At 45.0% G+C, this 27,776-nt stretch overlaps 1 protein-coding gene across 1 annotated transcript in view; it reads left to right on the top strand.

Moving 5' to 3' along the window:
* Nucleotides 1–27,399, top strand: part of si:ch211-186j3.6 (neural-cadherin) — a 153,888-nt gene extending 126,489 nt beyond the window's left edge. Inside the window, exons 28-32 of the mRNA XM_056608050.1 lie at nucleotides 5,620–5,884; nucleotides 10,760–10,940; nucleotides 13,736–13,980; nucleotides 23,805–23,959; nucleotides 26,635–27,399. Of these exons, the coding sequence (XP_056464025.1) occupies nucleotides 5,620–5,884; nucleotides 10,760–10,940; nucleotides 13,736–13,980; nucleotides 23,805–23,959; nucleotides 26,635–27,399 (1,611 nt within the window). The remainder of the gene's footprint in view (nucleotides 1–5,619; nucleotides 5,885–10,759; nucleotides 10,941–13,735; nucleotides 13,981–23,804; nucleotides 23,960–26,634) is intronic.
* The last annotated feature ends 377 nt before the right edge of the window (nucleotides 27,400–27,776 follow it).

Raw genomic sequence — 27,776 nt, forward strand, 5'->3', positions numbered from 1 at the left:
AAATTGGACACTATGTTGCTGCTTCCTGTTAGCTTCATGCCTTGGAAAGAAACAAAGAGAAAAGAGAGTGTGGGGGGTCTTTTTCGCATCACTTGCTCAGACTGTTTGGTTTTAATCACAGGAAGAAATTAGTATGCGTTTCTCTTGACTGCCTGCAGACTCACATAGCAAGGAGCTGTGTGTGTGTGTGTGTGTGTGTGTGTGTGTGTGTGTGTGTGTGTGTGCTGTTGTCATGAGACTTGAATTCTAATAACCCAGCTTGGGAAAAAAGTGAAAACACATAGTAATTATTTTTGTTTTGTTGTTGTTGCTTTATTGTGCAGTTTGGGCTTTACACCGGAATCGGTTTGTGCTTTGATTAGCAAGTACCCCTCGTTTCTGGATGTTATTCTGTGGGTGAAGGTGTCTGTCTGTGTGTCTTTATGTTTGTGTTTGTGTGTGTATGTCTGTGTGTGTGTTTGTCTGTGTCTGTGTGTCTGTGTGTGTGTAACTGGATCGTGTTTTTTAGACGTCTGTTACCCTAGAGCTTTGGCAGGTGGCTTTGGCAGAGATTCCATTACCACTTCACCCACGCACGCACGCACGCACGCACGCACGCACGCACGCACGCACGCACGCACGCACGCACGCACGCACGCACGCACGCACGCACGCACGTATACACACCAACTACAACACCAATAAATCTCAATCGCGCTCTCTCCCGATGCCTCGTCCCTTTCTGCATCATCCTGTCTTATCTCTCTTAGACACCTACGACGTGTAGCCACCCTTCCCGCGTTTCTCTTTCTGTCTGTCTCCGCTGTCGGGGAAAACCTGGCATCTCTCATGTGTCCTTTTTATGGTTTGCTCCCCGACTCACGTCTGTCTCCACCATCTCTGTTCCCACGGAGACGGCAACGTTGGAGGGATGCTGTGGAAAGACTCTAGTTTCCGATGAGCCTAACGTTACCTCAGTATGGTGTTTGCGTGTGTGTGTGTTCAATGGGTTTAATGGTCGTAAGCATGAGGGAGGTTTGCTTTTACCGCCAAAGTAAAAGAGTAAAATTAATTCTTATTATGGTAGAGATGGTAAATCATTTTTTTAACACATTTTATGTGTCATTTAAATGACGTTTGCTCCCTCCATGTTCTAAATTATTAACCAGGTTTGTCTCTCTCAGAGGCCTTTGGTTATGAGTCAACATTTTTTAAAGGAAACAAAGGAAGAAACTCTGTAATAAAATCACTCTATGGCAACTGCTCAAACCGGTCACAGTTATAACCTCAGCATGGGCCGATAATATATTTCTTATTTTTCTAGGCTTTTATTCCTTCCCTCTCATTCCTGTAGACACCCATGGCAACGTGAACAGCATCATTGCCATTCAGTTCTCTCTTACCAATGCAGCCCTTCATGGAAACTGAACAAAGGATACTCCTTCCCTACCGTTCTCTCTCCCTCTCACGCCTCTGTCCCTCCCTCCCTATCGTCTGTAGCAGCACCCATAGCCTTGATAATACCACTGATACACATCTGGCGGCATCTGGCCCTGTTTCCCCACCACATCTGACATGCGGCTGTATCGGGGGGCTCCCTTGCAGTGAGATCCCCCAGCGTCTGGTTGTCCATGGGGGGGAGGGTTCAAAGGTTCTCATAGCGTTGTCCGGGGAGTTAAAGCTTCTAAGAGCATTTTGTTGAGAAGCAGTGCGTCTTAAAACCAGGCAGACTTTAAACTAGGCCAGGGTTACTATGCAACACTTGTTTATTCTGTGTGTGTTATTTCTTGTGTGTATGTTTCCCGGCTTGGTTTTCAATGTGGAGACGACGTGAGATCCGAGTCGCACAACTTTCTGCATCCTCCCAAACATTTTGTTTACTTTGATCACACGCTAACTCGCTCACAAGCTCACTCTCTCACCTGCTCAATCACAATCACTTACTCTAAATTGCTCTTTAGAGTACCCTCCCTCAATCCATAGCTCTCTCTCTCTCTCTCTCTCTCTCTCTCTCTCTCTCTCTCTCTCTCTCTCTCTCTCTCTCTCTCTCTCTCTCTCTCTCTCTCTCTCTCTCTCTCTCTCTCTCTCTCTCTCCTTAACTCTCTCTCTCTCTCTCTCTCTCTGCTTACTTGGAGGAGGCATTAGAGGAAGATGGTCAGGCTGCAAGCGATTCTCGGTGGGACAATCAGAGGAAATGTAAATTGAAATAACAACCCCATTGACCCACCCCCCCTCGACTACTCAGCCCCCCAATAATGTCTCAGCGATGCGAGCACCTGCGCAATAACACAGACACACAGGCAGCGTTGAGCAATAGTGTCACTTCAAGTAGTGACACTATTGCTGTTCAACGACATTTCTCCGTAGTTTGATGTATTCTTTTTTGTCGTGGTTTTCCAAATCAAATTGCTTTTCAGTTGCTAAGCTCTTTTATTGATCAAGTAGCACAATGGCGTCCCCACTAGCTACATTTTCAGAGCATTGCGGAGGCTCAAGTGCAGCTAAGCTTTCTGATGCAGTCTGAAATCAATCTGAGAATCAGTACCCCCAAAACCCGGACGATAGACACAGGAAGACGTTGTTCCGTGTGCTGTGTCGATGGTAGCGGAAGGAAGCACTTCCGCATCAGGGTCACATCACGTCCCAATCATTGAGGGGATGCTAAGAGCATAGACAGACACACACACACACACACACACACACACACACACACACACACACACACACACACACACACACACACACACACAGTTACACACACACACACACAGTTACACACACACACACAGTTACACACAGACCAGAGACACTCATTTGATGGAAGATGGCAGAGGAAATTGAACTTTTTCAGTCTGGCATGGCATGGTTCAAACTGGCGTTTGGTGTTGTGGATAAAACACAACACTTTAAATAACTAAGAGAAAAAGATAATGACTTTAAATTTAATATCACTTGAGTAACAACAAAATCTGAGTTGCCTTGCGAGGGGCAGTTTACATGTGTTACAAACACAATCGCGAGTAAAGTAGCCACGCATAATCAAAGAAAACAAATCCCTATAGGACATATGAGTCAGCATGAAGATGTAACATGGATGATTACAAAAAATACAAGGTATATTTCGGAGGGCTGTTGAGGTCTAATGAGAGCGGCATGGATGTCCCTCTGAATGCGGTCCTTTGTTGACTGTGACAAGATAATGCTTACACTTCCTTTAAACCTCAATCAATTCCTCCTCCGAGTTGAGATCTCAGGTTACTGTTTAATAAATTACTTAACAAACAATTTAACTGAACGTTTTTATCGGTGTATCTCCTTGACTGGTATATTGATTGAGTGATATTGATCCCTGAGATAGCATTGAGTATGCATGGTTGTTTAAAAAAAAAAGAGTAGCTTCTGCTTCTGATTCTGTTGCTTAGCTTGCTACATTTCCCTGGGGGGTTGCCTCTCTTTAGGGAAGCTTTAATGTAGAGTAACTGGGAGCTAGGCTCACTACACTTTCAAAGTAGCCTGCCAACACTGCGGGTCTTCTGTACTTGAATTTGGTTGCCCAGTGACTAGATGGATTTCATTCCAAGTTTGAACAGACAACGGTCTGTTGTTGCCATCACCCACGCGCTGTTTCAATAGTGCAGACATCACTTCTTCCGTTTAACATGAATGTAGCATGTTTGTATAGGCATAGGCTTGAACGTGAGGCATGTGCAATATTTAACTTATTAATGTTCCTTTGGAACTGAAATGCTACCTTGAAATGATACCGGCAGATGCACTACAGATGGGTTTGATGATAGTGAAATAAGTTGAACAAATTAGTTCTGTTGAAGGATAACCCCTTGAGGTGGAACGTATTGAATGCTTTGAAACTCCATGAAAGTCCTAGAAAAAGGCAGAAGGAAAGCAACTGAATAAATGATGGTGGCATTTATAACACGTCTGTCTATGATCATACAGAATACATTTAAAATTATACAATTGATACTTGGAAATATGTATATTTATATGGTATATATAAGGGATGGAGGAGTTATTGTTGAAAGAGTTATTGTTAATAGATATATAAAAGTGTGTACATGGTGTGCTGAATAATATATAATCAAATTAATGTATTTTACAAGGCCAAATCTTATAGACGCACACGCGCACACGCACACACACACACACACACACACACACACACGCACACATCCCAGTGCTAACATCCCTACTTTGAAGCCTGTTGGGCGAATCTCATCCAAGACATATTTCAATTTCCCTGCGCGGAGCCGCGAGGCTAAATGCTAACTCAATTTTGCTGTTACAAAAAAAAGAGTTAATTGCAGGGTTAAAATGGTTTGATGTCCTTTGCCCTGCCATGTCCATCGCTTGTTATGTTTAATTCTGTGCCGGCCTTTCACCTCCCAGAGGTGCGTTTAACCATGTCATTCAGAACGGAGTTACCAAACAGATGTTTCATCACAATCCCTGAGAAATGAGGCGGTGAATCAACAGCGAGCTCCAACAGACAATCTTCTGCCCGAGACATTATCGAGCATTGTTTGCAATGACAAACTCGACCAAAAAAAGGAAGAACACAGATGCCTAAGCGCTCAGGACTGAACAACAGGGCCTCAGTCATTATACAGACAAAGACGAAAATTGAAATTAGGAAGGACAATACATGTCGGAGTGGAAGAACCCGGAATGATGTTCTTAATGAGCTGTGTCAAATGGATAGGAGCCCGCAGTCTATTTGTTTTCAAGGTGAACACATCTGGGTCGTCCAGTTTTATTTGTGCGTGTGTGTTTTTACGTGTGCACATGATGTATATATTATATAAATGACATTGCAGAAGGGCACATGGAAGTTCAATGTATGTGAATAGTGACCTACCCAGCTCACAGAAATTGTCCCTTATTTAAGCTCTTGGCTGTTCTGCTGTTGTGGAGAACAGAATGCAACACTGATTGCATTACCAGTCAGCTATTGACATCAGTGGCTTAAGAAAACCAGTCTTTGCCCTGACCAGAGTTGGCTAGCGGCTTGTTCTAATTTCAAGCATCATTGCTACTCAGAGTTTCAAAAGTGACGTATTTTACTTGGAGCACATATCCATATAGATTAGACTAGAGTTGCCATCCAATGATCGATGAATAAGTGGGCTCATCTTTGAAACCTTTTTAGTTTTTATAAAATTTTCTAACAATTGGCAGGTGTTGCAAATGCTTTTTCTAAGAGCAAATGCAACTGACGCTAAATGTTGGGCTAATGTGTGTGTGAGTGTGTACGTGCATGAGATTCTCTACCCCTGCCTTGTGTCCATATTCATCTTGGATTCACTGTCTCCTTCTAGAAATAGGCCGGCAAAGTAAATTTATGGATGTACGGATGGGTGGACGTTATGAGCAATTTGGAAGCGATCATCAATTTCATGGTTATAGGACATTGGGCACACACAGAGGTCTCCGGCGTGGCTGGGGTTTGGCCAGTTCAATTCCTCGAGGATATTATTTTTAGTCAAGGTAGTGGAGGCACCACTGGGAAATGCTAACTGCTTTGCCTCCCCCCCCCATCCTCCTCTCCCCTTCCCTCCTCCCCCCTCCCCTCCTTCTCCCCTCCTCCTCCCCTCTCTTCCCCCTCTCTTCCCCCTGTGACAGATCTTCCAGGGCCTGCTCTGCGTCGTGTACAACCTGGGAGACGGACACTACAACCTGACCCTGCCCGCGCATCGCCTTGACAACGGGGAGTGGCACGAGGTGTTGCTGGATCGCTACGACAACGAGATGACACTGCGGCTGGACGGCGGCGGGGGTCGGCGGGAGGTCACGGGGTCGCGGGGTCGCAGCCGGGAGATTGTGGTGGACACCACGGCGGTGACCGTCGGGAACTCCCTGCCTTCTAGCGGCAACAAGAGCTTTCAAGGTAGGGCGGCACGCGCACGGTGGTAAAAGGGGTTAGGGGATGGTTTAGCACAGGAGGCAGACCAGGTTGACTTGTAACCGGAAGGGTGCCAGTTTGATCCCTGCACCCCCGAGCGTCGAGGTGTCCCTGAGCAAGACACCTAACCCTTACTGCTCACGACGGGCTGGCTTGTAGCATTGCATGGTTGACTCCGCCGTCATTGTGTTAATGTGTGTCTGAACCGTAAGTCGCTTTGGATCAAATGGACAGCTAAATGCCCTAAATGTAAATGTGAAAAGGGCAGGACCCTCGCCAGTGGCTACGGGATCTGGGTTTGATGCTTCATGCCCGAGCAAGATGCCCTACAGCCAATCGGTTCTTTAATGACCTGTCTCTGTATTCACTCTAAGCCTCTTTGGCTAAAAGTGTCAGCTAAATGATTATTATCAATTGATAATGATAATAACTGATTGAATTTGATACAGATCTCGATACAGTCACCAAAAGCGCTTCACAAAGCTAGTTTGTGTGTGTGTGTGTGTGTGGGTGTGTGTGTGTGTGTGTGTTTGTGTTTGTCTGTGTGTGTGTGTGTGTAGGAGTTGAGTGGTATTACATCTCTATTGAATCCATTACGAATGTTTGGCCTTGATGGTCCATGTAACAAAGTCGTAGTAAATAGAAGAGTAGTGTTCTGTTGGTCAATATGTACATGCAAACAACGAAAACAAGGAGTTAAACTATCTATTCATACAATTGATTCTGATACTATAACCAAAGATACAATAGCATAGTTCAATAAACCATGGCTTTATTGACCAAGACTTAGCATTTTTGTCCATATCCTTAGTGTTGAAAAGAATGCTGCAAACAAAGAGCTGTCCTTGCTGTCGGCTGGGTAGGCAGAGGTGCATTCTACCTTCTGAATAGCAGTTATATTATGCAGTTTTGACCTTGAACAGAAAAAAGGTATAACTTCAGGTTCTTCTGAAAAAGATTTCCATTGTTCTCTTTTTTATTTTTTTTATTTTGTGAGTTACTTCCGATATATGACTGTTGTCAGCGGAGACGATGTTGCAAGGGGCGTAAGTTGTCAAGAAAAAAATGATTGTCTTGGGAGCGATCTTCAAAACCACAAATCAAACAATTGATGATTTGCCCATGTGCCACCGGAAGTACTTAGATTAAAAAGCGGATGGCAGTTTAATGGAACTTTGAATGGAGCATTGGAGTGTATTGTTAGCTTTGTATATTCAATATAACCTGCATTTCAATCTGCCGTCACCAAAATACGCTTTTGATAATTGAACTATCCTAAGTCTAATAAAAAAACTAAAAAAACAAGCATATCTTACAACAATTTATACAAATATTGTACGACTTGATGATCATGACTGCAAATAAACCCGTGCTAAATTGTTATTTTAATTACACAAAATGAAAATTAAAGATGGGTTACCCTTAACAAATATATAACAGGCTTGTAAATGCTATGGCCGTGAAACAGCAGATTAGAAGTACCCTTGGGGAGAGACACTAAGGGAAGGGTTTGTTTGTTTGCTTGGCTTCTCCAAAAAGTGTGCCATTGTGGGAGTTTGTATTGACAGCCATGGAAGGCACTGGGTTGATTTAGTGCCCTGCTGGCTTTTTCTGGCGCAGATAGTTATTTGTCTTTTTTGTGAGGGGTCTCTTTTGAATGCTCAGAAAATGAATAGGACCGTCGTGTTCCTCCTATCGATTACCACTTGCTCTCAGCAAAGTTTGACCTCGCTGCTCTGAAAACGGTAGACTCTTTCTTACCTCGTGTTGCGGCTTCAGCTGCAGGGGTCCGTTTTTTTTTAATGAAGTATTTTCTGATCTCTGAAAAGTTCGCAACCACAGATTTTGAAAATATTTGTATTTATTTTTTGTAGTCATTTTTATCAAAAATGACAGAGGTCCAGACCTCTGTGCTCCTACAGATGGCTACGGGCATGTATCCAACCTCTTGCTCTTGGCTGTGGACAGGAGACCAAACCCAGTTACTTTTAGGCTGGTAGTCGTACCACTGCACCGACGGCACTTCCCCACACCAGGCTGGCGCTCTAACATCGCTATAAGCACGTGTTCCTATGGGAGGGGATATGTGTGGTGCCCGTTTAAGAGCTCAATCCAGTAGGGCTGATTTAATCGGGCATTACAGGTTTGAACGGTTTGTGTTATAAATCACCTGTGAGAGTTTAAAAGAGTCGTCCATGTGTAGTTCCTCAAACAGGAGAATAAACCCCACCAAAATCACGCATGGGTAAATGCTGAGCTAAGGATGGTAAATCATTGTGATTCGCTGAGGGGCACGCAGCGGCTGAAACAACCAATCACAGTTTTGACTATTTGTAAACTGCAGCTCGGGGGCAAGTGTTTAAAGTGCTTACTGATGGAAACAGAGATTGATATGGTTGAAAAAGAAGGGGATTTCAATGTATACGAAAACACCAATAGCCGTTCCTCGGACCATCAAATGGGAAAATACTGTAGCGTAATAGCATTGTCCTTGCCTCAGGCTGACTTGATAAGCTATGTATGTTGGACAGCAATTCTAACCAGGTCCAATTTAAAGAGGTGCTTGGCAACTTTTACTTGTATTGCCCAATTGTTATCTGTCAGCTCCAAAACCAATTTTTTACATTCCTTCAACAAAATTGTTTTGTAAAAACATACTGTGCGTCAACACACAAATGGTGGTTTGGTCTGGCCATACTGTTGCAGCACTTTACTTCAGGAAATTATTTTAAATAGGCAATTTTTCCTCATAAGCTTACCTGTCCAACAAGAATAATACCAGATCAGTGTCACTCTTTAAGCTCTTCAGCGACACCAACTCTCGCCATGGTTGTGGAACAGCACAGTTATGTATTCCAATTTGGATGCACAACTTGCTCACTCCTATTCCCTCCTCTTCTCTTTGTGATGGAAGGTACTTGTTGGTCAGAATATATTTGATCCCTCCTTTAAGCATTTGATTGGGAACCTTATGTATGAGATTGAAATCAGATATGAATACAACTGAACCAAAATAATCATACTGACTGGAATCTGGATACAAATTCTGTTCGGGAATACCCACACACTTGACATAAAGAAGATGAAGCCAGCAACGCCAGACTTTCACAGCTTCAGGGGACATTCCAGGACCAAGAGCTGGAAGAGAAGAAAAATGAACACAGAACAACAACCTTGTCCATTTCTACATCTAATGTGTCTCCCCAGGAGAACAGATATGTTAGACTGTCATACAGGCATGCACAAAGATTTAAGATTGCTTGTTGCTTGGGCTACAAGGACATTGTTATTATTTTCTTGTATGTCAACCACAAACAGAAACACACACACACACACACACACACACACACACACACACACACACACACACACACACACACACACACACACACACACACACACACACACACACAGTCACCAATTCAGTGGACTCACTGTGTATGTCAGATGCTGCAGGTGGAGTGCTGAAGAGAGAAGAAAGGGAAAAAAAAGAAAGAAAATAAATGAGGAGTGGAGTTGTGCTGAGAAGAACGGCACCATGAAGTCTGAAGCTAAGATATAATCTAGCGGGATCACCTCCCTCTGTGTTGTATGAAACCATAACTGCATGACAGATCCGATTGTGCTTGGAGTAAGAGAGAGAGAGAGAGACAGACAGAGGGAGAGAGAGGGAGAGAGAGAGGTAGTGAGAAGCATAAGAGGACTGAAAGCATAGAGTTCTAGTGTACGTGAGGGACCTGAACAAGGCCTCTGCACACCATGTGACTCGGAATATGTGCTTTATATAATAATGATCCTTTTTTTCCTCCGTGCTTCCGAGTGACTTTTCATGAGGATTCATGCCTCAGTTTAATGGCAAATGCATCTCTCCTGCGACAGTGTGAGTGTATGTGTGTCTATGTTGGCATAAATGGAGGGGGGGGGGGGGGGGTGTGTGTGTGTGTGTGTGTGTGTGTGTGTGTGTGTGTGTGTGTGTGTGTGTGTGTGTGTGTGTGTGTGTGTGTGTGTGTGTGTGTGTGTGTGTGTGTGTGTGTGTGTGTGTGTGTGCGTTCTTCCACACCTGAAAATAGACAAATGTGTGTGCCTGTGTCTATTGTCTAGGTGCAAAGAGAGAAGGATAATGGAACAGACTCATTTATAAGAGAAGAGAGTGGTAGAAGAGAGACAGAGAGATAGATGGAGAGGGACAGAGGGAGAGAAGGGCAAGGCTGCAAGTAGGAGACAATGAGAGGTACAGGCAGCTAGCCTCAGGCAGAATAAGACAATGCATGTGTTTGTTAAATGGAGTTTTTAAAGTAGCTTGCCTTACACAAGTTACTCATGATTTACTGATAAGGTGTGTGTGCGCGTGCATGTGTATGTGTGTGTGTGTGTGTGTCTTTGTGTACATGTATGTATATAAATGTGTGAGTGTTTGCATCCATGTGTGTGTTCATGCATGGGTATTCTGTTTCCACACTGTTATACTGGGAGGAAAGGTAAATCCTCGAGGTTTGGAAAGTAAAAGCAGTCCCTACTTTAAGCCAGCCATCTGGCGTCAAGCAGGGAGTCTGTTTTGCCAATTAGCACAAAACAGACGTTTAACTAATGGTAACTGAAGAGGACTTTTACTATTAAATCGGAACAGCCTGTCTCTCTTCCTTTGCCTTTGTATCAATATGCCTTGGTGTCTCCTTCTCTCTCTCTCTCTCTCTCTCTCTGTCTCGGTCTCTGTCTCTGTCTCGGTCTCTGTCTCTGTCTCTGTCTCTGTCTCTCTCTGTCTCTGACTCTTTCTGTTTCCATCGCTCTCCTTCTCTCTCTCCTTCTCTTACTCTCTCTCCCGCTCTCCTTCTGAACATGTTTCTACCCCCCCCCCCCCAGGTTGCATGAGGGACCTACGCATCAACGGTCGCTACATCCCCATGGACGGCCATCCGCGAGACGGTGTTTCCCAGGTCAGCATGCAGGGTCTCTCCTTGGGCTGCTCTTCGGACTCCTGCAAGAGGAACCAGTGTGCCCCTCCCTTCACATGTGTGGACCTGTGGAGAGTGCACGAGTGCCGGTAAATATGAACCTCGTTTCTACCCAAACATTGTTCATTGGCCAGTGGAGTCAAACAGAGAGAGCGGTGAATACTTCAAAAAAGACACAAACAGTTGTCTAGCATGATACGTCAATTGTTAACAGTGTAAAACGTTTTTATTTCGGTTTTCATTTACCGTCTGCTTGCTAGCATTTATGTGTTTTTTGACTCTTTATTCGCCACTGGCTTCTATTGGGTGAGCCTGGCGAGGGAGAATTAAGACACATACCACACTGAGAAGCTGCTCCGGTGCGACCACTGAGTTTACTGGGGCTTAGCGAATCAACCGCTGAGTGCCTTACCCCCCCGTGTGCTACTCTACCGATGTTGCTAGGCCACGGTGTCCCCCATTACTGTAACCTTGCCTCACCTCGCCTCCTCTGTCTCCATCTATGGTCTCTGCTCTGAACAAATGCCCATCTTTCTCCTCTTCTCTTTTACAACCTCTATGGCCAAAATAAATCAAGAATTAACAAATGTATACGAACCAACCATGTGTGACACACACACATGAACATGATTTATTGAATCTTTAAATAGCCCCGGTAAAATTACGACCTAACCTTAGGTGATTCTGTAGAGCCTTCATTGGAGCCTTGAATATTGGACTGTCATACAATATATAAAAAATGAGGTATCCCTGAAAATGTTTGAATATTGCTGTGGAAATGATCCAAATTGTGCCCAAAGCTCTTTTCATGGGGTTTAAGAAAGGCAATTTAAAAAAACATATTTAAATGTCCTACTCTGACACACACACACACACACACACACACACATACACACACACACACACACACACACACACACACACACACACACACACACACACACACTGGCATGCAAACACCATGGATGTACAAGGCACATACACACAATGTATCTGCCTTGTCTTTTTGACTTCATGCATGCCCATCATCTCTCCGTATCTCTCTCTGTCTGTCTGTGTGTGTGTCTGTAAATACAACAGTGTGACGGTACTACTGCACCACTAATAGAGGTATTGCACTGGTATCGTATTTTACTCGTTGCTCAGGTCCTGTCGTTTATCCTTAATCCCCGGGCTCATCCATTCATGCCAAGAACCAAAGCTAAAACACACTTCCACGGCACTATCCAGGTTTCTCCTCATTATCTGCCTCCGACAATGTGTGCATGATCCCGTAGGTTTGTGTGTGTGTGTGTGTGCATGTGTCTATGTGGGCGCTTGTGCGTGCATCATCTCCGCGCCTACCCGAATAATCACCGCACTCTTCACTGCACTCATCCTGGCTTTGACTTAATGCCAGGGTCTTAATAAGCGAGGGCGGGAAGATAGGGGTGCTGTTCGCCACCTACACAGTCCTCATCCAGTCTGACAAGGTGGTGTGACACCTTTATGAAAAACACCCATCCCTAATCACCTGCTCCAAATTGATTTGTTTTTCAATGAGGACTTTATTTATCCCACTCTTAGGCCATCAATTACAGCTGCTGAGGATGATCAAGTGCACTAATGAAGTGTTTTTGCTGATGAAAAACATAGAGCTGTTTGCTTAGTTTCGCATAGTTTTAATTGTATAGTTGTTATTCTTATTCTACTTAGAGAGAGTCATGATGAGTACTGAGAACAATCAAACTCAGCCATAAAGTATGGGTAAAGTTGGTGCGGATGTCATCCTGGTTTAAGGGGCCTCCTTCCCAGCCGTCAATGCTGGTGGTCTTGAACCACGGCGCACTGTGTGTAGTGAGGAAATATCAACAGTGTTCTCCTTTATGGAAAGTGAAACAGACGCGGTAGTTACAGTGATCACCGGTGTCAAGGCCCCAGCATCCGCATAGTCGGCCTGTCTTGCTCTCCGGCACATCAGTTAAAATGCTAGAAGCGCCAGCATGCTTCAACGGATCAAAACGAGTTTAAGGTTATGACTGCAGGGTAGAGAGAGAAAGGATACTAAAGCCTTGGCAGTCACTTCTTCAACTCTCCCAAAGGACTGATATCATGTTTTTCAGAGGCTGAAATAATGTTTACATCTTCCGTTGTTTTTGTCGGAAAAGATATCATACAGAAAAATACGAATGAGTCTTGGATTTAATATCTTTTTATTTTCTTTCCTCACATAAGCAGATATATTTATCCGTAAACCATTCACTCTTTTGGATCACAGCAGCCACAGAGTTTTTACCTTCCACTTTTTTCTATGACAGCCTGTTTTTCCATTATTGACAGAACACACAGAACCAAGACTTATAATAAGCAAAAAAAATTATAAATATATCCATATATTTCTGAGCTGTTAAGCCGAGACATGCCTTTAATTACCGACTTTCCTCCGCTTCAACCCCCACAGAAAATGTGCTCCTTTAAAATACACCAAAATGTTAAAGCGAAGCAATCGAAGCCAGCGGCCGGGGTTACCTCACTCATCACTATTGTCACAGTGTGCGGTTTCATTTCCCCAGATTTCATTTGCTACATTAAAAAATAAGCGTATGACACGGATGTATTCATTCCCGACACATTCGCAAATATCGGATGCTGGGTGATATTTGTTTCACTTTTTTTTAATCAACTCAGATTTACATGTGAAATTAATCCGTAATTATAATAACCATAACTCCCTGATCAAATTGTTAGCGTTTTTTTTGTGTCTCACTCCCCCTCCCCTCAAACCCTTTACCCCCATATATACTGTATATATAACTATATATATATATAAAAAAAAAATCGTTAAATCATTAACGATCTACCCCTTTTACCATAACCCCCCCCCCCCCCTCCCCCCTCTCCCTAGGTGCCCTGCCGGTCACATGATCCGGGTCAACGGCACCAGGAAGTCGTGCGTGTACACGCTGTGCGCCACCCACCCCTGCCACCGGGGCACCTGCGTGGCCCACTCGCCGTCCAAGTACACCTGCCACTGCCCCGACGGCTTCCGGGGCCACCGCTGCGAGACCACCCTGCCCGTGTACCGCGAGGACGTGGGCCTCAGCTTCAGCTCCCTCTTCGCCATCTGCATCTGCTTCATGGCGCTGCTGGGTGAGTTCACCGTCGGCCAGCGGCTAAAGGCTCAGTCACGGTTGCACGTCGTCGACGCAACGCAATGGCCACGCAGACGCTTTGACGCAGTCGTGGACTCCTTTTTGTTTCTGCGACAGGTTTCAGTCAGCGGACCAATCAGAGCCCTTGCTGCTCACCTGAACGCAAGGTTTAAATGTTTGGCCCGTCAGACCCTTAGGACGTAAGGGGTCCGTAACCCCCTTGCCTTGCGTCAACGTGGAACCACAACAGACAAACACAAACTCCACCCGCCACCACATCGCCCACTGGCACCACTAAAGGGCTGTATATTGTTCCACGTCGACTCAACGCAAGGGGAGTTTACGGACCAATTACGTCCTTGCGGACCCTCCTTGCCTCCACCGCGAGGGCCTGACGTGCGCCCCCCCAATAATGTTAACCTCGCATCGAGGCGACGCAGCAGCGAGGGCCGTGATTGGTCAACTCACCCAAACCCGACGCAGAACCCAAACAGGTTCACGACTGCGTCAAAGCTTCCGCGTGGGCCTTGCGGTGCGTCGACGCGGAGCAATGATCTTAACTTAACGCTTGTATAGCTGTGGTGTGTTTGTTTGTGTTGGTATTCCGTTGCTCCACCCCCCTAAACCCCCCCCGACCCGCTATCCCCTCCTACCGTGCGTTGAGTTGTCGCTGGAGCTCAAGGAGGAGAGGAGCTTTGCAAAGAATTAATTGGGCTAATCACGACTCGAGCTCCGAGTGTGTAAACAGGTGTAAGCGTGGAGAAGGTGAGCCGCTGTGTGTCAACACTGGAGCGCGGCGTTAATCCATGCGGGGTGCACGGCCCATGTTGGCTTTATTATACTCAGAGCCTCTCTTTTTTTTTTTGTTACCCGGGATCACAGAGTGCAGGGGTTGGGTTGTGGTGGTGTGATAAGTGTCTTTGTATTTAATTAACATCCGTTTTGGTTGTGTAGGCTGGGCTCGTGACCTTCCTCCATTTGTAGAATAAATTAGGGAATAGAGTGTGGATTATTTACTCTTTTATTATTTCTAGAATTCAACCTTCATACGGAAATAGAGCATGAGACTATATAAGAATCAGGAGCCACACGCACATACACAGGCAGACATACGCACACACACGTGCACGCACGCACACACACACACACACACACACACGCACACGCACACACACACACACACTTTTTGTCTGATATGACACTTTTACGATACCTCAATTAGCCATGGTGTGGTCTCTCGGCCTGTTTTCCCCTCATGTTCGATATCGAATCTCGGTCTGTGCTGTACTGTTCCTTTTAATGTGCATTCCATTGATACATCTGTAGGACATTCGGCTATAGCAAGCGCCCCCGGGCACCGTCAGCCACGCATGAGGGAGAATGCGCACTAGTCGTCGTGGTAACAAGCTTGGTCTAATTGAAAGGAGCGCCGTTGTTCAGCGCCGTTCTCGCACCGGTGGTACGGCACGAGCCCGGAGTCCCGGTAAGTGGTAACAATAGACGGAAGAGAGGGCGAGATAGGGAGAGGGTGGGGGGAGGAGAGAGAGAGGGGAGAGAGAGAGAGAGAGAGAGAGAGAGAGAGAGAGAGAGAGAGAGAGAGAGAGAGAGAGAGAGAGAGAGAGAGAGAGAGAGAGAGAGAGAGAGAGAGAGAGAGAGAGAGAGAGAGAGAGAGAGATCTGACAGAATGACAATGAAACGGGTCAGAGCAACAACAGCTCGACAGCAGCCGGAGGGGAAGCACAAGACGAAAAAACAAAACCACAGACTTTACACATCCATAAAATCAGAGCTGTATACGCTACAGACAGACACGCGTTTAGACGGGGGGGGGAAGGGGTAAGGGGTGTGCGGATGAAGGGTGGGGGGGGCGTCTTTTGACAAGAGGCCAGGTGAGAGGGGTGCGGGTGGGACCAGCCGGTCCTCAGTCGCTCTCTCCCATTTGTCCTCATTGGAGATTCAACCCTTCCCTCCCTCCTCCCGCCTGTGCGTTACCCACAGCCCGCCCCACAGGGCCCCAGACGGACAAGTGGTCATTTGTCCTCCTCCTCCTCCTCCTCCTCTCCCCACTTACCTCCCTATTCTCCTCATCCTCCCAGCACCACTGCTTCCCTGTGTCTCTCTTCTACCCTGACGCATCTCAATATCTCCCGTCTTTCCATTACACTCCCTTCTATGAGCCTTATTCTCAACGTCATCCCTCCTATTACTCCTTCTTGCTCATTTCCAGCCCACCATAACTTCTCTCTCATATAATCGCCTCCCTCCTTGCTCTGCACTCCTCTCTCTCCTCTCTCCTCTCTCTCTCTCTCTGCCTCTCTCTCTCTCTCTCTCTCTCGCTATTCTATGCTCTCTCTCCTCTCTCTAACTCTCTCTCTGCTCGCTCTCTCTCTCTCGCTCTTAGCTCTCTCTCTCTCTCTCTCTCTCTCTCTCTCTCTCTTCCTCTCTCTCTCTCCTCTCTCTCTCTCTCTCTCTCTCTCTCTCACTTTCTCTCCCCCTCAGCTTCGCTCTCTCCTTTTCTCTCAACCTCTCCCCTTTTCCCTCTCACCCACTCTTTATGTGTGTTTTATCTATCTCACCCTCTCTCTTTCTATCACATTTGCCGATCAATCTCTGCCTCACTTTTTCCTCTCTCTCTCTCTCTCTCTCTCTCTCTCTCTCTGCTATGTCTTCTCCTCCCTGGGCTTAATTCCCACGGAGACGGGTTTCATCCATCTATGTTTGTGTAGACCTTATGTTGTAGACCTCATGCTCACTGGTGTTTACCAAAACCCAACAGGAATTGAGATCAATGCATCCGGGACATAGATCGTTATTTCAGTCAGTCTTGCGCACAACTGCCTCACTTTATCAATCTTCTCATCTCCGCTCCGAGACCTCACTAAGAGACGTGAACGTTTCAATGAACACCTCGGGACAAGTTGGAACTAACACAAGCTCCGTGCTACGTTTACCCCCCCCCCTCTCTCTCTCTCTTGCTCTCGCTCTCGCTCTCTCTCTCTCTCTCGCTCGCGCTCTCGCTCTTGCTCTCTCTCTCTCTCGCCCCAATCAATCCTGTGATTTCTGCCTGATCAATAATGTTTTTCTCCCTGATTTCTCACGTTAGGAAGGGGCAACCACTGCTAACAGATTCACAAAACCCAAAACAAACGTGGACAGGACATGGCCTGCAACATTTGGGTTCTCTTGAGAATGTAAATTGAATTCCTCAGGAGATTAAATGGGCTGTTTTAATTGATGTGTGGGCAGTGTATTTCCACAGCAAAAGAGGTCATGCCACTTATGGAGGTAAAAAAAAAAGACGTGTTTCGAGTTGGAGAGTGGGCCAGCTTGTTGTTTCATACATAGATGGCAGTGTAATTGCCACCTAGCTGCCCACTTGCATTAATGCACATGTGGTGGTGGTAATAGGCTTATGATTTAATATCCTGCTTTTCGAGCTAAAATTTGCAGTTTGTATTTTCAACCACACATATATTTGAAATTATTAGCCATTGAAAGGGCTTAATATATACGAAATAAGTTCCAAATGTGAAACTTGTGTGTCAAACTTTCAGTCGATTCAAATTGACAGACATTTTCTGAACTTATGTCTTAACTTGTTCATAGAGCAGAATCAAGCAGTCCCTCAAAATGATATAGTGGCATTTTTTATTCATCTTAAATGAACAAAGAAAAGTTAACAGAAATAAAGGCATGAATGAATAAATAAATAAAACAGCCACTATAACTTATTTTTGGTGGTATTAAATAAGTTTTAGTTGTGAATATACTCTGCTTTTATATTATTGCAAAGTTTAAATGTCATACTGTAGGGATATGCTAATCTATTTACACTATATAAAGAAAAAACATTCTAAAGCAAATATAAATATTCCCATTATCTCTTGAGAGTGTTTACCTCAGAAAAATTCAGAGTTAGACTTTTCAGCAGCAGTAATTGAGCAACATAAAGTTTTAAAGAGAATCCCATTTTGAAAAGGTCAATGCTTTGTATTAAACGTCTCTGAGCGACTATTTGATCTAAATCATGGTTTCACCCTTCATAGTTTTCTTAACCTCCTCAAGATTTCACTTCCCTGTTCCCAATTAAAGATAAATGTCTCATAACAGCAACTACAAATTGAATTGCAACGTTAACTCCTGAGCCCTCATGTGGTGTGGGTTAGGAACCTATATAGGTTTTCCACCATAAAACACCATCAAATTTCCCAGGAAAACTGTAATCTCAACTCCAACTTCCTTGTGGGGTATGTACTCATTTCGAAGAGGAGAGTAACTAGAAAAAAACGCATTTATTCGCATTTTGAACAACATTTCCAATCGCGGTTTATGACTTTGGTAAGTCTGCTCTTTATGTCATACATTTCGGCAACTGTTTTGAACCATGTAGTAGTGTAAGGCTCCATCTGATGATCTCACTTGTGCCTCCTCCACGGGTCAATAAGTTATAAACTCACTGCAGAATCTGGGAAATAATATTACAAAGATAAATATTTCAGAGAGCAGAGAGGGTAAGGATACAAGAGAGCTAAAAGAATAAGTAGAGAGAGAAGGATAGAGAGAACCGGTACTGAACAAAGGCATTGTCAAAGGAAGAAAGAATGGACCTTGGAGGCAGCGTGAACTAATAAACACATAATCTCTCCTCCAACTCCTTCCATCTCTCCCTCCAGCCTTCACATCCCATGCTGTCTCCCAGAAAAGGCATTAGATATCTTATCATCGGCCCTATCGTCACCTCACCTCATGACCTCCACCATCTACACAAAAACACTCACCTAAACACACACACACACACACATCACACACACAAGCTGTCGAGTAGAATAGTATACACCAAAATGTATGGTGACATGACATCTCCCGTCCGCCAAGAAAGTCCGCCATTGTCAGCCACATCACCCCTCTTGTATCACATGCTGGGATAGACAAGTAATGTAAATAGTACAACGTATTGTCTCAAGCTTGAGTTCTTTGCTTTTTTTGTTTTAAAATTTTGTGAGTATGTTAGATTATTGCTAGACGAATCCGGAGGCCAGCCGATCCTGTCAAAACACAAACCCACGCACACAGGCACAATGAATCCCCCTATAGCCCTCTATTGAACTCCCTATAACACACCATCAGTAGCTTCTCCACTGGCTTCCCCCCCTCGCAGCCCACCTCTTTATTTAGAGGTCTGACAACAGGTTACAGGGAAGCAGACGAGACCTTCTCAGAAACAATTCATCTGGGCCAGCGGTCCATTAACGGCCGGACAAAGACCTTTCAGAACAGCTTCATCACTCCATTACCCGCGTTGGGCCCTGCTCGGAAGCCCCTTGCTGGCCGTGAAGCAGGAGCAGGGCACTTTAGGTTCTTAGAAGGCCTTCACTCAATTCTATTTGCTGATAGTGCTCGTTCATCAGAATGCATCATGGGAAGCTGATTTGCTGGCACTTGTATTCTCATAAGAGGAACCCAATATTCTTTACCTCCACTATGAGGGGGTGGATTCCAGCCCGGAGATTTATTTTCTGTGTATTGTGAACAATGATGTCCTATTCCGCTGGCAATTCCTTAAATTTTTCATACTTTTTTGCAAGTGCAAGTTGGCTGGGCTACAGTATACTGTGGGTCAGGAAAGTGTCAGGTACGTGTGTGAAAGACAGGAGTTTAACAATATGAGCACAATGTGAATTTATAGTAAGCTAGGCTAATGGAAACAATGTCTTCCCATAATGACAATTAACTTCAAGATAACGATGACTATACTGTACATTGACCAAAACCCTTGATACCAAGATAATAACTAACATTCCGATTGTCCTACGCTGCCAAAGCGGAGATCACTGGGATGAGACGTTGCGATATACAAGCCCGATACGATGTTTGACACATTGCACACACTTGAACGATTGCAGAATGAGAGCCAATAATTGGACACAAATATTAATAAGTAATCACAGCTACGTAGATTTCAAAACAAAGCTACAAGCTTTGTCTGTAACAAAGTAAATATTATAGATCTTAGATTATTATTATAATGCGAATACATTATATTTTAATCGTTCCATAAGGCACATTAAGCCAGAATTAGAAGATGCCGTGTTGACAATATAATGTCAGCCAAAACATATTAATGTATGAAATGATGGAGACATTGAACCACATTGAAAGTGCATAGAACCCATTTACCGTAATCGCCATCAACCGATTCAAAAACAAACATTCAAATAACTTCTTTAATTACTAAAGGGAACAGTGGATGGTCTATCCAGTGTCATGAAAAGTGTGTTTGACTCCCTGCAAAATGTTTTTTACCTTTTGCTTTAAGTTACATTTTTCGTCTCTTTATGAGGCAATTACTCTTAATTAAAGTATTTAGTTACTTTACTTGAAAAAATCATAGTTCATTTAAGCGAAATATATGACGTAGAACACTAGATAAAAAATATAACTGACTTGATGGTTTAGTGGCTCAGTAGTAGAGTTCAGTTTGATTCGCAATGTCCCCAAAATGTCTCTATTCGTCTCCTTAAATGGTGAGTGTACTTAGAACTGAAGTGCATGTAACGTTAACTCTATTATAATCTGATACTTAAGGAAGAATCCAGTTATACTTAAAGACATTTGGGATTCAATATTCAAAGGACTCTTCCCTTGCAATTCCTACTTGTAATAATCAAATGTTTTCATCAAAGTAGAAGAATGTGTTTGGCCCGTTTACAGTTTAGTCATGAAATACTTTAGGACATCCCTAAACAAATATTGTTTCTGAATGTTTTGTGGTGGGAGGAGGGGATACAAATTCCAATAAAGAGATGCTGTCTGTTCAGTGACTGGGCTGATATGCCTGCAGATATGTCTTCTCTGCTGAAGGATGCTCTGTGTTAAGGAACATAAATCACAGGAAAGGATTAGGCTTTTTCTGAGCTTGAGCTTTTTATAAGGATGCCCATGCTAATGCTATCGGTCCAATGTGTTGATCTTAGCTTTAGAACTTGTTGATGTGTGTATCCTAATACAAACTTTTTCTTCTTTTTTTTTTTTAATCTTTCGTAAAACAGTGAATGTATCCTTAAAACATGTTAAGAAAGGCTAGGAACCACAACACACAATGTACTTATCTCAAATAGGCGAGAAGGTTTTCAAAGTCCCAAAACAACATGAAAATACCCTTGTTTGTATCAGTAGGACGGGTATAGAAAATAGTGCTTACCATTTGTTATATCCTCAATTTGCCAGTGAAGCATAGGTGCGCATTCCTTGAGCCTCAAATGATCCGTCGGCAGCAGCGAAGTGAAAGGTAAAAGGACTGCATTTATATAGTGCTTTTTAGACATTATTGACCACGTTCTCACATGCATACGCTGACGGTGTTGGCAGGCATGCAGTGCGACAGCCAGCTCGTTCGTAAGCAGTTAGGGTTTGCGTTCTTGCTCAGGGACCCCTCGACACAGGGACACCTCCACGCAGCTAAGAGCCCGGGGATCGAACCACCAACCTTCCGATCGCCAGACAACCCGCTACGCCTCCTGGGCCGCGGCCGCCCTCATCACACCCTTCTTGTGTTAATTGCATTTTATTAATTGCATTCTATGTAAAGACAAAAGTTGTTTTCCCCCCTCGCTTCGATTCCACCACCTGCGCAAATAAAAAAGCCCATTCGGAATCAATGCCTTGATTAAGAGCAGGGGCGGAGGAAGTGGTATATTCTGGAAGGCGTGGAGCTCCCCGGTGGCCAATACCCCGGGAATGAGAAAATATAGGCCGGTCAATTCAGAGGGGCTAACTAATGGAGGAAGCCGGGAACTGGGTCGGCGAGGTGTTGGGTAGGGGGGGGGGGGGGGGGGGGCTGTTGACAGGGGATTTGTCAGACAACTCTAAAAAGGTCAAGGCATTGGTGTGGACAGGAAAACATGCAGATTGGCACCTCGAGTAGAACTATGTTTTCGCGATGGCGTGCTGAAAATATGTCCTTCAAAAAGGAAATGTTGTTGCTGCTCCTCCATCGTTTAGACAAAGAAAAGAAATGGTATATCTTACCACCTTCTCCCTCCTCTTAAACCGTCACTCCTCTGTCGACCGCGCCCATTTTCCTGGACATCTTTTTCTCTCGGCATATGTTCCAATTCCTTTCATCACATTGATTTTGTGATTTTATTCTCCCATCATTTTCTCTCCACTGTCCTTCACCTGCTACACGCGGCGCGGATTCATTCATACATGAATTCATCCAACTCACAGTAATTTTGTTGCTGTTTGATTACCGTGGTGATTCAGAGTGAGTTTTACTTCTTTCTATTAGCACCTTCTTCTCCTGAAACGCTAATGTAGCTCTGTAGGTTGGGAATCTGGTCGCTGAATGTTTCATTGGATTTCACATAAAGCTCTCGGAGAATATAGAGGAGATGATAGATTATGTCTCCACGCTGCTTCGACTGCCCTGGTGATTCTACCGCTTCAGTTCAGGCTTTCATAAATCCATTAACTCATCCATTCGTCTCTTTCGGCTTTAGCAGCTGTTTAGCATCCCCGTTTTGTGCTAAAATAACACGTTCATAAATTTTCTCCTGGTATTTTCTGTAGTATGTTATTCATTCATCCATGAAGTCATCCATGTATCTGTTTCCACAATTTTTGCATCTTTTTTGGTCAAATATCAACAATCATAATTACTATTCCACTGGTGACATTCATTGAATCAATGATTAATCTATCCCTTCATGCATCATTGGATGTATTTGTTTCCATTATTACACAATCAACTTCATATATATATATTTTTGTATATGAGCAGTGGAATGGGACATTCCAATCCAATCGTTGGATTGTTCATCTGGTAATTCGCTGTTTGGCTGTGTTATGAGCGGTGGTATAATATACGTGAAATATCCATCCATCCATCGACTTTCTAAGGTCATGAAAAACATTTATATAGGTGCAAACCTCAAATGCGGATAGCAGGCGCCTACGTAGGAGAATAAATGCAGAAATATTCATAGAAAAACTTGCTAAAGACTTAGAACATCAACCACACACATATGTGTGATGTGTGTGTGTATATAAAGTATATATATATATATATATATATGTGTATATAAATTATACATGTATGTCAACATCATACATATATACACATCATACGTTAAAATAAGGATGTATCAGGAGCAGCGGCTGCATATAGCCTCCCTGCTCTAACAAGCCGAGCCATCCGATCCATAAGGGTAATGGATTCTGAGGCACAGCCTTCGCCCTCCGGCCTGTGGATTACAATTCCATTTCATCCCCACATTCTCCACATTGATTAACAGGGCCGGCTTCATTAAACGTCATATCTTTCTCCAAGGCCATGGGTTAATTGAATCGTAATTACGGGCGAGCTCTTTTTTGAATTCTAATGCCGCGGACTCTGACTATACGTGATTTGACGTTTCTTGTTTTATCAACTGCCGTAGCCCCCCACCACCCCCCGTCGTCTTGGTCCGTGTTTGCATTTATTTCTAAACATGTTCAAACCTGCGTCTCAGACTCTCACAAGCTCCTGTTCCCTCTGAGTCTCTCTATCCCTCTCCTCATGTCTGTTTCTCCCGCTCTTCCTGCTTTCAATGTCCCTCACTTTCTCTCTAGCGCTTTGCCTGACTATTTCACAGTGTCTCTCTCTCTCTCTCTCTCTCTCTTTCTCTCTCTCTCTCTCTCTCTCTCTCTCTCTCTCTCTCCTTACTGTAAATGTTACTCACTCATATTTTTCCCTCACTCTTTATCTCTCACTCTCTGTGTCTCTCTCTCTGTCTCTCTCTGACTCTCCCTCTCCCTCTCCCTCTCTCCCTCCCTGTCCAGTGCTGCTGCTGGGTATCTTCCTGTACACGCGCTGGCGGAGCTACAAGGGTCTGAAGGAGGGCGTGTACCACGTCTCGGCCCACCATGACGGCTGGGAGGACATCCGCGAGAACGTCCTCAACTACGATGAGGAGGGAGGGGGGGAGGAGGACCAGGTACACACACATACACTTCGTAGTAACACCATAGTAGCAACATACATATACAGTTCATAGTTTCACTATGGTATATACACCATAGTAGCAACATACATACATGTATACAGTTCATAGTAACACTATGGTACATACACCATAGTAGCAACATACATACATGTATACAGTTCATAGTAACACTATGGTACATACACCATAGTAGCAACATACATACATGTATACAGTTCATAGTAACACTATGGTACATACACCATAGTAGCAACATACATGCATATATACTGTTCATAGTAACACCACGGTATATACACCATAGTATCAACATACATACATCTATGCATGTATGCATACTTGCATACATACAAACATACATACATGAATACAAACATTATGTACATGTATGCATATGTACATGTGTGCATACATGCACATATACATGCATGCATACTTACATTTGTACATACATATACTACAGTACCAACAAACATGTACACTACATACAGCACATGCATACTTTATATGCATTTCTGCACACACTGTAGACATAAATGTGCATACACTCATACATACTGTACAAGCACACACACACACACACACACACACACACACACACACACACACACACCTTGATCCCACCTTAATATTATTTCATGTCATGAGATTATCTTTGGTATTTGGATAACTTTTCACCTTGTTGATTATAACATCCCAATCTTTCCCCAACCGTTAATACGTCAACATTTAAACATTTGCATGTAGGATGGAAAAGCCTCTTCTCTGGGTAATTCTGTCATGTTTACATGGAGCCTTTTCCCATTTTATTTCATAAAGATTTGTTAAGAAAGAATATACAAATAATAAAATACTGTGTGCCCTCCTTAATTTCAAACAATGAATCACCTCTGGTAGAAAATACTAGGACAGTGTTCCCAACGTACACATTTAAGTTTGACTGTCAGTGAATAAATTGCATCCAAATTTAAATAGCGTTTTTGAAAATGCAGTAATTGATATCATTAGCTTGCTTAGTTTTCCTTTCTCTGCCAAAACGAATGCATTGCTTTCAACCCATAATTAAAACCCATTAAAACATGTGTAGCATGTGTTTGCGCTCGCGTGTGAAGCTCTGGTGCACTACGTGTACGGTTTGATTGGTGCGCGTTTATTTTAATTAGACCCGCGCATTCTATTCATCCATCCGACCAGATACTCCTCAGCTCTAGAGAGGACCTGGAACAAAACACACACACACACACACACACACACACATGTCCAGACAAACACACATGCTCACACAACCACACAAACACACAACCACACAGACACACACATACGCAGCCTCACACATACGCATGCTGACGCAAACAAACGTGCTGACACAAACAAACGTGCTCACGCAACCACACAAACACACGCACAAACGCATGCTCACACAAACACACACGTCCACACAAAGACTCATGCTCACACAACCACACAGACACACATACATCCGCATGCTCACACACACACACACACACACACACACATGCTTATACAAACACACACACACACGGATGCTCACACAAACACACACACCCTTGCCATCAAACACACTTAGACACACACACATACATCTGCCTCTGCCACGCTCATGTCCCATGTACTGCCACACAAACACACATACTCAGCTCACACAACCCCACATACACACACAGACCCGCCCACAGACACACACATGCGAACACACAATACACACATACACACACACATTAAAACCACTGGTCCTTGCTACATTACCAAATTCTGAGAGCCTGTTTCTGGGGCCGCATTGGATTCTCAAGGGCCTTATCATCCTGTTTCCTACAGGATGAAAACAAACCCACGCAGAGCTCTGCAGAGCAGTTTTTACCCGTCACATCATCACCCTCCCAGAGCAACTCTGGTCTGCTTTCCGTCCCCGATTGATCTTCCTTCATTCTCTGGTTCAATGGAGGCCAATTTTCCTTCCTTCAAATCTCATTCCCCCTCCCTCTCTTTCACCCAACACAGGGAGGGGATCAGTGCTGCCTGAGTTTGATCAGTGCTACAGTAATTGTCTGTGACATCTTAACAAATAACGATAACCAGTTGGATAAAGGAGGAAGAATAACTAAATGTGATGCTCTCGTTCCCTCAGAGATGGCTCTGAGAAGAGAGAGAATAGAGAAAGAGATAAATTGAAGGAGAAAGTAATAGTAAGTAATAATTAGCCAGGTGAAATCATACCCATGCAAATGACTATGTATTTTGAATTAAGCAGGCACAAGTACTTACTTGAGCTCAAACACACACACACACACAGACACACACTCATCTACACACACTTCAGCACTGATTAATATATCGGTTGGTTTATTCAGACAAATGGAGACATTGGAGTGCAAAGTTGAAAAAAGGGTTGAACTTTGAAAGGAAGTCGAGTGGTCAGGCTTGGGTCCCCTCTTCTCTGTCAGTTCCCCTCTTTCCTTTAGCTCATTTCCCCCTTTGTCTCATTGTATTTGGCTGGTCTACTGGGCTCTTATGCTAATCCAGCTAATGGTCTCTCCTCTCCTAGATTGTGTGTGTAATGCTAACGGTGTCCCTGTGTGTATCTTTGTGTGTGTGTGTGTGTGTGTGTGTGTGTGCGTGTGCGTGTGCGTGTGTGCATGCATAAACAGAATGCCTACGACATGGCGGAGCTGCAGAAATCCCTCCAGCCCAGCCCGGCCCAGTCGGTCCAGTACTGCCGCATGAGGGCCCTGCACCACCCGGTCCTCCCGCTCTCCCAAACCCAGCAGCACCACCAGTACCACCACCAGTACCACCACCTCCTGCACCACCACCACCACCAGGCCCAGCCCGCCCCGTCCCAAGCCCAGTCGCAGGACCCCCTGAGCCGGACCAACAGCTCCAGCACGCTGCCCCCCTCCGTGGCCTCCTCCTCCTCCTGCTCCAACAAACAGGGCTCCGCCTCCTGCTCCGCCTCCTGCTCCGCCTCCTGCTCCGCCGTCACCACGTCCACGGTGTCGGCCCCGCCTGTCCGCCGGGACGTGGCCCCCACGAGACTCCCGGCGCAGGGCCAGGCGCGGCCCCTGGCGCTGGCCCGCCGCTCCCTGTCCTTCTCCAGCCAGGACCTGGCCCGCTACCTGTGCGAGATCATCCGCGACGCGGACCAGCACCCGGACGCGGGGCCCTTCGACTCCCTCCAGGTGTTCTCCACCGAGGGGGGCGGCTCCCCCGCCGGCTCCCTCAGCTCCTTCGGCTCGGCGGGGCTGGAGGGGGGCGCGGGAGGAGGCGCGGACGGGGCGGCGGCCGGAGGAGCCGGAGGAGCCGGAGGAGCCGGAGGAGGAGAGGCCAAGAGAGAGGAGACGCTCGGGGACTGGGGGCCCTGCTTCGAGAAGCTGCGGGCCCTGTATGAGCAGCCCGAGACCAGCGACCTCTGAAGCGCGCTCTCCGTCCGTCCGTCCGTCCCCCGCCCCCAACCCCCCCCCCCCCCCCCCAGCCGACCTGCCCATACCCTGCCCCGCCCCGCCACCAGCCCCACGCCTCTCTTATGAAGGGATACGCACACAAACCAAAACGGGCATCAAGAGACGAAGGAGAGAGAGAAAGATCGGAACATGAGTCGGAGAACCCCTGTGTACAGGGAACAGACTTCACCGAACCCAATCAAAACTATTCCCAGTGGAAGGGGGCTCGATGGAAGCCGGGATCGGGCTGTGCCCTGGAGAGAACCTGTACAGCGTTGTTATGGTGAGGGCTCGTTACCTCGGACGGCGACTTGTTCTTCAGTGTTGCGATGAATCTGAATTTACGGAAC

The sequence above is a fragment of the Gadus chalcogrammus genome, chromosome 14 (genome assembly GCF_026213295.1).
Source record: "Gadus chalcogrammus isolate NIFS_2021 chromosome 14, NIFS_Gcha_1.0, whole genome shotgun sequence".
Classification (NCBI taxonomy): Eukaryota; Metazoa; Chordata; class Actinopteri; order Gadiformes; family Gadidae; genus Gadus; species Gadus chalcogrammus.